Source organism: Megalobrama amblycephala, linkage group LG4 (genome assembly GCF_018812025.1).
Source record: "Megalobrama amblycephala isolate DHTTF-2021 linkage group LG4, ASM1881202v1, whole genome shotgun sequence".
In the NCBI taxonomy this organism is placed as follows: domain Eukaryota; kingdom Metazoa; phylum Chordata; class Actinopteri; order Cypriniformes; family Xenocyprididae; genus Megalobrama; species Megalobrama amblycephala.
Genome location: NC_063047.1, coordinates 34,433,467 through 34,447,105, shown reverse-complemented (window position 1 = coordinate 34,447,105; position 13,639 = coordinate 34,433,467). Strand labels below are relative to the sequence as shown.

The 13,639-nt window shown below is 42.1% G+C and overlaps 1 protein-coding gene across 3 annotated transcripts in view; it reads left to right on the top strand.

Moving 5' to 3' along the window:
• LOC125267405 (limbin) overlaps positions 1 to 13,512 on the top strand; it is a 17,699-nt gene extending 4,187 nt beyond the window's left edge. For 2 of the 3 annotated variants that reach the window (XM_048188992.1, XM_048188990.1), the window contains exons 6-22: positions 416 to 481; positions 847 to 981; positions 2,466 to 2,611; positions 2,900 to 3,227; positions 3,313 to 3,552; positions 3,894 to 4,063; positions 4,181 to 4,307; positions 4,617 to 4,778; positions 5,198 to 5,421; positions 5,972 to 6,176; positions 6,350 to 6,448; positions 6,536 to 6,736; positions 7,730 to 7,956; positions 11,761 to 11,839; positions 12,094 to 12,233; positions 12,407 to 12,499; positions 12,656 to 13,512. In XM_048188992.1, the coding sequence (XP_048044949.1) occupies positions 416 to 481; positions 847 to 981; positions 2,466 to 2,611; positions 2,900 to 3,227; positions 3,313 to 3,552; positions 3,894 to 4,063; positions 4,181 to 4,307; positions 4,617 to 4,778; positions 5,198 to 5,421; positions 5,972 to 6,176; positions 6,350 to 6,448; positions 6,536 to 6,736; positions 7,730 to 7,956; positions 11,761 to 11,839; positions 12,094 to 12,233; positions 12,407 to 12,499; positions 12,656 to 13,130 (3,117 nt within the window). In that variant the 3' untranslated portion in view covers positions 13,131 to 13,512. The remainder of the gene's footprint in view (positions 1 to 415; positions 482 to 846; positions 982 to 2,465; positions 2,612 to 2,899; positions 3,228 to 3,312; positions 3,553 to 3,893; positions 4,064 to 4,180; positions 4,308 to 4,616; positions 4,779 to 5,197; positions 5,422 to 5,971; positions 6,177 to 6,349; positions 6,449 to 6,535; positions 6,737 to 7,729; positions 7,957 to 11,760; positions 11,840 to 12,093; positions 12,234 to 12,406; positions 12,500 to 12,655) is intronic. The other variant, XM_048188991.1, reaches the window with a different exon arrangement.
• The last annotated feature ends 127 nt before the right edge of the window (positions 13,513 to 13,639 follow it).

The window sequence follows — 13,639 nt, the reverse complement described above, 5'->3', positions numbered from 1 at the left end:
TGAGTGAGCTCAACCCACAGGTACCTTCCCTTGAGGCTCTGATGGTCTGAACTGGACCTTAACCCTAGCTAATACTCGTTACCGTTATCTCAGGGAACCGAGGTTACGTTAGTAACTGAGTACGTTTTCAGTACTAAATGAAATATAGACTGAATTTATAATTGACTTTCCGCTCGTAATTTGTTTTCATTGAGCTAATCACAGTGCGTTCTGGGATAGGTCACGTCTAGAGTACTCTCATGATGTCTAGGTAGTGTTAGAACAAATCTGATCCATTTATATGAAATCTTATTGATATCTTTTTAATAAGTGTTTTAGTTTGACAGTGATTTTTCCCTATTTTAATTAATTCACTGGTTGTTTGTTTTTGGCAAATGTGATGAAACTGACGTGATTATTGTTGATTGTATTTCAGAATGACATTCATCTGTTTGGTCCAGTGGTGGCTAATTTCACTCTGAGGGTAAACACCACTGAGCAGGTGAACACACACACACACACACACACACACACACACACACACACACACACATCACAGGAAACTGTCTGCATTTTTACATTTATAATAAAACATTGTTTAGTGTGTTTTTAAAGCTATTTTAAATATGAAGACTCATGAAATGTCCTCATATTTCATGTTTACATCGTAATACCAGTGTAATACACATGACATTATACACATTTCTATAACACAAACACACACATTTTACAAATCTGTGTCCTTATAAATCACAAACACTCACACACACATTCACTCACTCACATGTAACCGGCTGCTGTGTGTGTGTGTGTGTGTGTGTGTGTGTGTGTGTGTGTGTGTGTGTGTGTGTGTGTGTGTGTTGACAGGTGGATGTGGATCGCTCTCTTCTCTTCCTGTTCTTCTTGGGTTCGTTCCTCCTGACGCTCCTGCTGGCGTCTCTCAGTGTTGTCAGTGTGAAGCTCCTCCGGCGCAGACGTCTGCTCAGCTGCACTGCGCACACGGTCAGTTCATTACAGTCTCAGCACTGAGTGTGTGTGTGTGTGTGACTTTTGTTCTATAGTTTTACAAATACTTCTTACCAGAAACTGAACCATGCCAAACACTCGAGCACATGATCGGTTGGTCAGTTGTGTTACATTGATTTGGCCTGATGAGTGCAGGTTTCCTGATGTTGGCATATATCGAAGCTAATGGACCTTTATTACAGACTGTGACGCGTCTCCACAGTAACTAACATTGTAAATCACTTTACTTTATAACACTTTATTTTGTGTTTTATTACTTTGGCATTAAATTACAGTGAACTAGTTAAAGCTGATCTGCAGGAGTGATGGAAAACTTTAATCTTTCTCTCGTGATCAATGTTATCAATCTGTCCATATTGTTTTCTTCTTCTGTAACCTCATAGAAACGCCATCATGGAGTTTTTATTTTGCTACTGGAGCAAATGGAAACAAAAATAGTATTTGTTGTAGTTTCTGTTCACTTGGAAATGTGAAAAGGATTTATTGTGTTTAGTTTATGTGGATATTATTAAACTCTTTAATGGAAATATTCAATTTACATTTATTCATTCAGCAGATGCTTTTATCCAAAGTGACTTGATCCAAAGAGAATAAAACACAGGAAGTGCTATAAAATAAAAAACGTTCCAGCCATCATTCAGGACAGTACAAGCTGCAACAGAGATTCATATTTTACTCTTGTGTAAAATAAACAAAATAATTATAAAAACACAAAACCAAGTGGATGTATTTAAAGGAAAATGTAAAAAAAAAGCAGCTTCCTTTCTGAGAGCTTTTTCATGGTCATAAATTTCACAAATAATTACAAAGAAACAGTAAGTAATACTTTGGATTAAACATGAAATTTTATAGCAGAAAGAAAGAAATAGTTTTTTCTTATATTTTTTACAGTTTAACTATTCGAGGGAATAAAGCACATGTCCGAATACAGACGTGCAAAAGCCGACCGAACTTGTCACGGTGGCTCACACACGAAGACGAGAGACAGATCCAAGTGCAGGTGTTTTTATTAGGGTAATCCAAAATCGTAGTCCACAAACAAGCATGGGTCAAAAGCCAGGTAATCAGTCCATCAAAAAACAAGAACAAAACACGGGAACAGGAAACAACACAGACCAGGGAATGTGAACTGAAAACTCCAGGATGTGAACAGAAACAGACAGGGTATAAATAGACAGACACTGATTACATTATACATGACAGCTGGTTGTAATGATGTGATAAAGGGATAATGAGTCCGGCAGTGCGTTATGGGTAATGTAGTGAATGCAATGGGTGGAAATGAGAGTCCGGAATGGAGTGCCCTCTAGTGGCTGAAAGGGCACTCTGACTGGTGATCATGACAGAACTGAATCTGTGCGTCTGATGGATAGATTAATCAGCGAACGTCTCGATTCGCTCGGGAATATGTCACATGACAGAACTGAACAGAACAGAAATGACTCATTCTTCATCTCTAGAGAAGCAGCGTGAATGAAGAGGCGGGGCCGTACGAGGGAGCGTGTGACATCACTGCGTCAGCCAATGAGGAGGCAGCATTTGAGGATAAATTTGTGGATGTCTTGATGTTGGAGGATCCACAAAACATGATGCAGGCGCTTGACAGGTGTGTAAAACAAAGTCACGCTTAATATTGAATAATAATGTGTATTAGCTTAATAATGACACTGTTGTCTTCTGAGTTAGGCTCCGTTCACACTGTCAGTCCAAATCCCATTATTTGTGTATCCGATTGGAATCTGATCTAAAGTTATTGATGTCCACATTTGTAAAAACGGATTTCATGTGATTTTTGCCGTTCACACTTGCTAAATCTGATCGGATTTGAGCTGACAGTAGCTTTAGTCTCATATCTGATGAACGGATCCGCTGCAGTAATGAATGTGCCTCTCAGTCTGAACGTGTCGACGCTGTCGCGCGCCGCCGTGGCGCTGGAGCGTGCGCGGGTCCAGATGTTTAAAGGGCTGGTGTCGGTGCTGCTGGCTGGCGTCGGCGCGGCGGGGCGTCTGAGCGTTCGGGCCGAGAGGCGTGTTCTCGGGGTCGTGCACGGGCAGATCGTGGGCATGGAAGGGAAAGTCCAGGAGGAGCACGTGGCTCGGATGGCGGCGCTCGCGGCTCAGTGTAACCTGGAGACGCAGGAGGAGATGGAGTCGCTGCAGCACAAACACATGAGCGAAGCGGCGCACGCGGAACGACTGCTTCAACACGCGCCGCAGAAACAGGTAATGTGTGCATGTTTCATCAGCTGATCATCCGCCAGTTTAAATGTCACCCGTCTGCATTTGTTTTGGTACCGTGTCTCATCAGGACGTGCCGGATCTTCGCGCTCTGCTGGAGGAGCTTCATGAGCAGGAGCAGAAGCGTCTGCAGAAGCGGCTGCAGGTCAGACATGAACACGCGTCTGCGCAGGCACAGAGGCAGCAGGCGCTGCGGCGTCGGACGGAGCTGCACAAGATCTTGGGCGAGGAGCTGGAGGAGGCCGTCAGAACGGGAGAGCTGGAGAAAACCACCGCCAGCAAACTCCTGCTGCAGTACTACAGCTGTCAGGTGACCATCGCTCACGGTCCGACTGATGCGCTGTGTGTGTGTGTGTGTGTGGCGTGTGCTCACTTGTTGTTGGTTTCCATATAAAAATGAAAATGATTTCAGCACATTTTAACAGCACAGTGATGATATTGATAATCGTGAAATTTTCAAGGCGTTTCATTTCAAAAGCTGTACGATCAGTGCCAACAAATCAGCTAATATGATCCTGCAGAGTTTTGCTTCAACTCTGATCAAACACACCTGAAGCTAATCAAAGTCTGAAGTGTTCGTTTGTGACTTTTTATCAGGGTTGGAGCTGAACTCTCCGAATATATAAATATGTGTTGTGGCTCCACCCCCAGGACGCTCTGGAGGAGGGGCTTGATGTCCTTCTGGCCAATCAGAGAGCGCTGCTGGCCGAGCGACACGTGCAGCGCTGCTTCCTGGCGCAGAGTTTACAGAGTCTTCAGGCCATGACGAGCGACGCCTTCAGCAGCAGCGCCGGACGCATCAGAGACGCTCGAGCACACGGGTCAGACACGCTACACGCTTCATGATACGTGCTGTCCTGTCTGATCCGCTGTACGCTCTCATCGCTCGTGTGTGTTCTTCCCTTCAGCTGACGTTTATTGTGTGTTTGTGTGTGTAGAGAGTGTTCTGATGTTCAGCTGGAGATTCTGCACGTCAAACAGAATTTAGAAGAAACTGTGTGTCGTGAGCGCAGCGCAATTCGCTGTGACATCATCAAGAGGAGACGACAGCTCCTGTCAGAGAAGGTATGTGTGTGTGTGTGTGTGTGTGTCTCACAAATGTGTATAATGTCATGGGTATTACACTGGTATTACGATGTAAACATGAAATATGAGGACATTTCATGAGTCTTCATATTTAAAATAGCTTTAAAAACACACTAAACAATGTTTTATTAAAAATGTAAAAATGCAGACAGTTTTCTGTGATGGTTTAGGAGTAGAGGTAGAGGAGGAGGAGAGAATGTACAGTTTATACAGTATAAAAACCATTACGCCTATGGAGAGTCCCCGTAAACCACATATACGTGTGTGTGTGTGTGTGTGTGTGTGCAGGTGTGTGAACACTGGCGTCAGCTGCAGGCCGTCTGTGGTTCCTCTGACATCACAGTGAATCAGTACCTGCAGAAATGGACTGAACTGCTGATGTTTCAGAACAATGAACTGTCAGAACTCATCAATCACCTGGACGAAGAGACCGCAGCCAGAACACGCAAGGTACCGAACATCTGACACACCAAAAGTTTGGAATCATTAAAATTTGTTAATGTTTCTGAAAGAGTCTCTTCTGCTCACCAAAGCTGTATTTATTTGATCAAAAATACAGTAAAAACAGTGAAATATTTTTACAATGTAAATCAGCTGTTTTCTATGTGAATATATAGTAAAGTGTAATTTATTCCTGTGATCAAAGCTGAATTTTCAGCATCATTACTCCAGTCTTCAGTGTCACATGATCCTTCAGAAATCATTCTGATATGATGATTTGATGCTCAAGAAACATTTATGATTATTATCAATGCTGAACAGTTGTGCTGCTTCAGATATAAAATCTTAATTATTCTGATTATTCAGCCTCAGATGACTGAGGATTGTGGGAAATCTAAGCGGCTGAAGGTGTTCTGTCTCGTGTGCAGGTGAGTCTGTGTGTGCTGCAGACGTCACTGGCGGAGCTGAAGGCGGCGTCTCCGGGATCTGCACGATTGCTGCCGCAGACGGAGGCGATTCAGGAGCGTCTGCAGCGGAGGGGTAAAGCGGCGGCCCGCGAGCTGCGATCCGCTCAGAGCCGCGTCCGACAGCAGCAGCGGCAAGAGCTGCAGGATCAGAGGCGCATCAGAGACGCCTTCAGAGAATACTGCAGGTGAGGCCTAAAAGAGTCAGTGCCTTCGCTTCAGGAGCGTTTCTGACTTCTGAGTTCACACACAGTCATGAAGGGTTAGACAGCTCAGCTGAACTGAGTAAACGTCTAACTGATATATTATCATACTCTCCCAGGTGATTAATCACTGTAGGACTGTAGTTTCATATTACACATTTTCTGGAACGATATTATCTAATTAAATATGCACTTATTTGAGACGTAACGCATTTTAACTGTTTAATTATTTAAACCTTTTCAATGAACGTTTTAATCTCAGTAGAGAGTGAGTTTGAATTGAACGGATCCTCACATGAGCGCCGGATCACTGTACGGTGTGTAAACGGATTCTCCGGCTAGACTTCAGTGAAGATCTGAGCAAAATGATCCAAACATACAGATGATTCTCACGAGCATCTTGTTTAACACACACACATGCTGTTCTAGTGGAGCGTCGGGTGTCACTGTGTTCTGTAGAATGTGATGAAGGCAGAATCTGTGTGTGTGTGTGTGTGTGTGTGTGTGTGTGTGTGTGTGTGTGTGTGTGTGTCAGCGCTCTGTGTGTGTGTCAGCGCTCTCTCTCGCATGAGCAGCGTCTGTGTCTGCAGCTGGAGTGTGTGAACGCCGCGTGTCGTCTGGATCGATGTCTTGTGCTGCATCACGCCATCTGTGAGCTCGAACGGCTCGGCTCAGACGCCAGTGACCCCGCCGTGACCCTCAGTGACCCCACCGTGACCCCTGCAGGCTCAGAGACAGAGGTGAGTGTTGCCAGGCAGTGAGGCGCTCACGATTTTCATCATTTTTCTTCAGTAAATGTATCTTGATTTAAGAGTGTTTAGATATTTGTGCTGGAAAATAATGAGGAAGAACATCATTTTTGCTGTGTGTGTGTGTGTGTGTGTGTGTGTGATGCATTTCCTCTGACCTGCAGAGGTCATCAGAGGTCACAGAGCTGCAGTGTTTCCAGAGGCGCCTGCAGGAGAGACTGCGACCGCAGCGGAGCGACACGCAGAACGACACGCGGCAGAGGGTGAGGGAGACATGATCACATGATCACGCCACATTCATGACAGCTGCAGATGAATGAAACACCTGTGTGTGTGTGTGTGTGTGTCAGGAGGCGTGTGTGTTTCAGGAAGAGCAGCTGCGCGTGTGTCAGGAGCGTGTGGCCGTGTTTGTGGCGTCGCTGCAGTGGGAACATGCGGAGAAGAAAGCCAAAGTGACGGAGACACATGCAGCCCTGCTGAAACTACAGACACTCGTCACTGCAGAGCTACACACCAGTGACGTCACACACGCCATCCACACACACCGCCTGGTGAGACACACACACACACACACACTATATGCATCTCGTCGTGGTTTTCGTTTGGAGATTATATCAGCGTGAAATTCACTATATTTGTGAAGCGTTTCGAAACATTCACTCACTCGACTCCAGCTATTGGTGGATCTCATGTGAGTGACAGGTTGCCCCGCCCTCGTCATCAGAGAAGAGAAGAGATGCTGATTCAAGATTACCAGAACATGAATTTAACACAATAAATCATTTAAAATAAACACTGAAATATTCCATAAGAAACAATAATTGTCCATTTTGATTTCATGGTGAATTTATAAGAACTTTAAACCAAAAGTTTTACATATTTTCACCACATTCTGTAATAACAGTAATAATAACAGCTCATTGAGTTCAAGGGTGATTTGCTGCTTGAAGTGAACTTGCCTTTTGTGACCGGAGAGAGTTCAAAGTTCAAAATGTTTTTGATTTATTTCTGATTTTGATCTTGCGATTGAGCGAATGGAACCAAAACAAGAAAAGGAAAAAAGTGTGAGATTATTTTCATCACAATGAGTTATATGTTATCTGTAGCTTATATGTTATATATATGTTATATGTATGTTATCGTCCAGCTCTAATCTGCCATATGTGATTATCAGGCATGAAGATATTATAAACATTAACATCATGATTTTCTGTGAAGCTGCTTTGAAACAATGTGTAAAGTGCTATAGAAATACATTTTACTTGACTTTGTCTTATTTTCCCTCCAAATTCTGTTTTTTTTTTTTTACTTTTGAGTTTTTAATTCTCATTAGATTTTCATTTCTGTATTGTAACAAAAATTACAGGCAGGACAAAACCGTAATGTTAAAATACATTGTACTAATATAGCTTGTTTTACAGCAATGAGAAAACAGAAAAAAAGAAAAGATTATGAAAGTAACGTGTTGGTGAAATGTGATTTGATTTGTCTTGTGATTCTGTGATGAATTATGACGTTCTTGACGAGTGTCTGTCACTGTCGAGGCTCTGGAGGAGGCGGAGCTCCGGCTTCAGCAGGAGGCGGTGATGTGGGAGGAGTCAGCAGAGGGGCGCGGCTGTTGCTCAGATGATGATGACGATGATGAAGAGGACATGTTTGCAGTGAAGGCTGACAGTGGCGTCTCGGTTCTCCTGCAGGAGGCGCTCTTCAAGAGAGAGCAGCTGCAGCGCTCGACTGACAGGTGCCAATCAAACCTGTTTACACCTGTCAGGTGATCATATTTGATCCATACAGCTTCTATAGTGAGAATATGGAGGAAAAACAGCTCGGTTTTATTCAGAGACTCAAACTGAGCAAAAATAGGCAGTTTGTTGCAGATGCTGATATTTATATGGACAAAAACTGATAATTCTGATGCAGCTTGTGATGTAAATCAATGAGATCTTCATAACAGTATAGCAGATACATAAAATGAATATAGATATCAATATCTGCCAATAATATGTCTTAGTAAGATGATATTTAAATGCTTAGTTTTGTGATCAAAGCTCTGTAGTTTTAAAACATAATGCAATAAAGTGATGATTGAGAGATGAAGAAATAACCCTTCCTCAGACGGGATGGATATGTCTGGATAATCAAGTAAAGCTGCTTCAGTCCATCTGAAATATTACTAACAATATCAAAGTTATTCTTGTGTTTGCTTGATAATATCAGCGCAGATTTGACAGCAGAAAGACACGAGCGGAAGGACGTTTGTACAATTATACTGAAAGACTTTTACTGCATAAAACAGTCTAAACTCTCAGACAGAGACAGAAGGACTGGAGGAGGTTTATCAGATCATGTTGATCATTTAGAGGGATTTTTGCATATCAAATATGGGTCAACCAAACTCAAGCTTATGTGAATAACGTCCATGTTACATGTGTGAAACAGTGAAATATCTGGTTTCCACATGGACATTAGTGAGGGTTAGTGCTGTGTGTCGCTCACAGCAAACACATGGTGAAAATATCCGTCTGTCGGGGGTTAGAAGATGTCGTGTGGCTGAGAGGGTTATTAATAGTTCTGCACTTGATTGACAGGTGAGTGGCGTCTGTCACTGTCAACGGTCTGTGCAATAAACTACATGTTAGTCTTCTATTTTTTATTCTTTAAGACTGCTCACAGTTTGAAGTCTGTTGCATGAAAATGCAGAAGGTCAAATTTGAGAACGTAAAGTAAGAGTAGCTGGTCAGACTGAGATTTACACCAGAGGGAAGTTGTGCTCGTCTTTTCTTCTCTATTGTCAAGTCAAATTTATTTTATATAGCGCTTTTACAATTGGTAATTGTTTCAAAGCAGCTTTACATATTAGAAGCACAGAAAAAAGGGAAGTGGTTAAAAATAAGCTGTACAAGCAAGCGTGGTAATATGTAACATATACAAGATGGTGCTACATTAAGCCAATGTCGGCTGACTCCCAGGGGTGGAAAAAACCCCCTAGGAGAAAAACCCAGCGTGGGAAAAAGTCCTAGGAGGGAAAAAACCCCTTGGAAGATATATATAATATATGTAAATGGATATGGAGATCAAAATCTGAATTATACATTTTTATTATAGAGATTAAAAATAGATTATATATAAATATATGTAAGCGGATACAGAGATTTAAAAATCTGAATTATAGATGCAGCCAGAACTGGATCTGTAGGCCCATTGTCTCCTGGGCTACGTTGTAGTCAGGTCCAGACACAGGTTCTCCATCTGATCTGGATACGGCCTGGATCCAGCACCCGGCAAACCTCAGGATAAGCAGAGAGACTGATATTAGCGTAGATGCCATTCTTATTCTGATGTACAGGTATATCTAGTGTTATAGGAAATGTTCTCGGTTCCGGCCGACCTAATTATTGCAGCGTAACAATCCTTTAACGGATTTGAAAAATGTTAATGTATTGATAATGTGTTATGTGTATGCAAGAGCAAAGAGATGTGTTTTTAGTCTAGATTTAAACTGACAGAGTGTGTCTGCTTCCCGAACAATGCTAGGAAGATTGTTCCAGAGTTTAGGTGCTAAATAGGAGAAGGATCTGCCGCCTTCAGTTGATTTTGATATTCTGGGTATTATCAACTGGCCTGAATTCTGAGATCGCAATAAACGTGAAGGACTATAATGCACCAAGAGCTCACTTAGGTACTGGGGAGCTAAACCATTTAGAGCTTTATAAGTAAGTAGCAAGATTTTAAAATCTATACGATGTTTAATAGGGAGCCAATGTAATGTTGACAGAACTGGGCTAATATGGTCATACTTTCTGGTTCTAGTAAGAACTCTAGCTGCCGCATTTTGGACCAACTGTAGTCTGTTTAAAAGCCGAGCAGAACAACCACCCAGTAGAGCGTTACAGTAATCTAGTCTTGAGGTCATGAATGCATGAACCAACTGTTCCGCATTTGTCATTGAGAGCATATGTCGTAATTTAGATATATTTTTTAGATGGAAGAAGGCGGTTTTACAGATACTAGAAACATGACTTTCAAATGAAAGATTGGTATCAAAGAGCACACCCAGGTTCCTAACTGAGGACGAAGATTTAATGGAGCACCCGTCAAGTGTTAGAGAGTATTCAAGGTTTTTTCGTGAGGAAGTTTTTGGTCCAAAGATTAGGATATCAGTTTTTTCTGAATTTAATAATAAGAAATTTCTTGTCATCCAGTTTTTAATGTCAGCTATGCATTCTGTTAGTTTTGTGAATTTGTAGGTTTCGTCAGGGCGCGAGGAAATATAGAGCTGAGTATCGTCAGCGTAGCAGTGAAAACTAACACCATGCTTCCTAATTATCTCTCCTAAGGGCAGCATGTACAGAGTGAAAAGCAACGGTCCTAGTACTGAGCCTTGTGGTACTCCATATTGAACCTGTGATCGATACGACATCTCTTCATTAACTACTACAGACTGATAACGGTCAGATAAGTAAGATTTGAACCATGCCAAAGCAATTCCACTAATGCCAATGTAGTTTTCAAGTCTTTTTAAAAGAATGTTGTGATCGATAGTGTCAAAAGCAGCACTGAGATCTAATAACACTAATAGAGAAATACAGCCACGATCGGATGATAGGAGTAGATCGTTTGTAACTCTAACGAGAGCAGTCTCAGTACTATGGTATGGTAGATTCGAGATTGGCCTGTAATTTACTAAATCTCTCGGATCTAGTTGAGGTTTTTTAATAAGAGGTTTAATAATAGCCTGCTTAAAAGTTTTTGGCACGTATCCTAGTGTTAAAGATGAATTAATTATATCAAGAAGTGGACCTACGACCTCTGGAAGCATTTCTTTCAGTAGTTTAGTCGGCATTGGGTCTAACATACATGTCGTTGATTTTGATGATTTGATAAGTTTAGATAATTCTTCCTCTCCTATAGCGGCGAATGATTCTAGTTTTACCTCAGGGACACTACAGTGCACTGTCTGAAGCGAAACTGTAGACGGTTGCATGTTTTTAATTTTCTCTCTAATATTATCAATCTTGCAAGTAAAGAAGTTCATAAAGTCATTACTGCTGTGCTCTTTGGAAACGTCAGCAGTTGAATCTCTGTTTCTAGTTAATTTAGCCACTGTGTCAAATAAATACCTAGGATTATGTTTGTTTTCTATTAAGAGATTTGAAAAATAAGTAGATCTAGCATTTCTTATAGCCGTTCTGTACTTAATCATTTTTTCTTTCCACGAAAGGCGAAAAACTTCTAGTTTTGTTTTCTTCCAACTACGTGCAGTCGTGTTGTATGTCCGAGTGAAACGCTTCAGGAACAAGAACAAATGTAGGGCGGGGCTTGATTTTGTCTGTGGGGAATTGATTGGATGGTTGTGGTTTGCTATTGGTGGATCTCATGTGAGTGACAGGTTGCCCCGCCCTCATCATCAGAGAAGAGAAGAGATGCTGCAAGAGGAAGATATTCTGATTCAAGATTATGAGGAACATGAATTTAACACAATAATGATGATGTGCAGCGATAAATCATTTAGAATAAACACTGAAATATTCCATGAAAAAAGAAATGTCAGTTTTTGATTTTGTGGTGATTTCAGAGTTCTGAGGAGGAATCAGACACTCGAGCATCACAAAGAGCGACTGCAGCTGAAGAGGCTTCAGACGTACTGTGAGCAGGTCAGCTGTCTGTCTGTCTGTCTGTCTGTCTGTCCGTCCGTAATATCTGTGTTTAAAAGTTTTTTGTAATAATTATTGAATCCACACCCCTTTCTGCTGATTGACATTTTAACTTTGGGAAGCAGTATTTGTAAATATGGAAAAAAGTAATGACTCAAAGCAGCAGGTTTGTTAAAGTTAATGTTATGAAATGTCTTAATAAATGCTGTTTTCTATAATTGATTGTACATTTAAATATGTGTGTATTATGTTAGGATCTGGCGTTTACAGCAGCGTTGGTCAAACAGGCTCTGATGGCTGTTCCTGATCTCCACATGGTCCTGCGTCTCCTGCTGCCTACAGTACCTGAAGGAGAACTGCTGTCACTCATAGACGCACTAGGACCCGTAGCAGGGTAACACACACACACAAAACATAAACGTGCGTGTCTGTATGACGTGTCTGAATTTGAGTGTCTCATATTTGAAGTCATTGAATCATTATTCTCCTGTTTTTATCCCAGTGGATCCGCTTTTAAACGATCTGTACTGTATGAAGCGCTGTAGAAATAAATCCGACTGTTTTTAGGGGAGGATCAGGATGCGCGTCTCTGGCAGACGGACTGAAACACGAGGTGCTGAGCAGAAATCTGTCTCAATCTCAACACAGAGACAGAGACAGGTCAGTCATCAGATCAGTTTAAAGACATTCGTCGGTGTTTGTCAGTGTTTGTTTATTGTGTTGGTATTTCGTCAGGCACTGAACTACAAGAAGTGCTTTATAATCTTTGAACTCTAGTGAAGTTTATCTAGTGCTGAGTGTGTTTGTGTTCTTCAGGTTCCTAAAGAAGCGCCAGAAGCTCCTTGACAAGCTTTTGTCTGCCGGAGGTTCTGAAGACATTCATGAGACTCGGAGGAGACGACGGCGCGTCCGAGATCTTCCTGTGCCGGAACCTTCCAGCCTGCAGCTGATGGAGGAGACGGAGGCGGGCCGCATGACGAGGGATGATAATGAGGGGGTGTGTCCCGTGGGCGTGGCTCAGGACAGTTTCGTCTCTATGAGGGATGGTAATGAGGGGGCGTGGCCGGTGGGTGTGGCTCAGGACAGTTTCGTCTCTATGAGGGATGGTAATGAGGGGGCGTGGCCTGTGGGCGTGGCTCAGGACAGTCTCGTCTCATCGGAGCGCCTGTTTGTTTTCCGCTGTGCTCCACCTACAGCGCAGCAGCAAACACAAAACTCTCGCTCACGCAAGAAGAAACGCAATTTCCTGAACTTTAAGAAAGCCAGTGTGGCTCCACAACAACACACATGACAACTACACCGCAAGGCATTATGGGAACATAATTATAACAGTGTGTTTCTCTGTATGTATTGTTGTTTTATCATGGGCGGCTCGTCAGCGTTCTGATGTTGGTGTCTGCTGAGAGTTGATTGGTTGTTTCCTGTATGCATCCAGTGACATCATGTTTGTTTCTTTGTCAGTCATTTTCCTTCATAAACTCCCAGCGATGGTGAAATCATCAGCTCAGACGATCGGCTGGTGCGACAAAAGTACAAATTAAAAGTCCTTTGACCCTCCAGCTTCATATTTACACTCAATTTTATTGAAAAGAAAAAGGTTTTCTATTGAACTTAAAAATTGATCATTTGAAAAGCGCCATGAAATTAAATCTGTTTTTAATTTCTGATCCTCAGATTTGTCTGTTTGAGTTACTGTGTCAGTGTGTGTTTTACATGAGCTCAGACTACAGAACAATCGCACCGTATCCGTCTCTGGAAAGGAATCGTTTATTTAAAAGGTTTCAGAAATATAATCTGTGC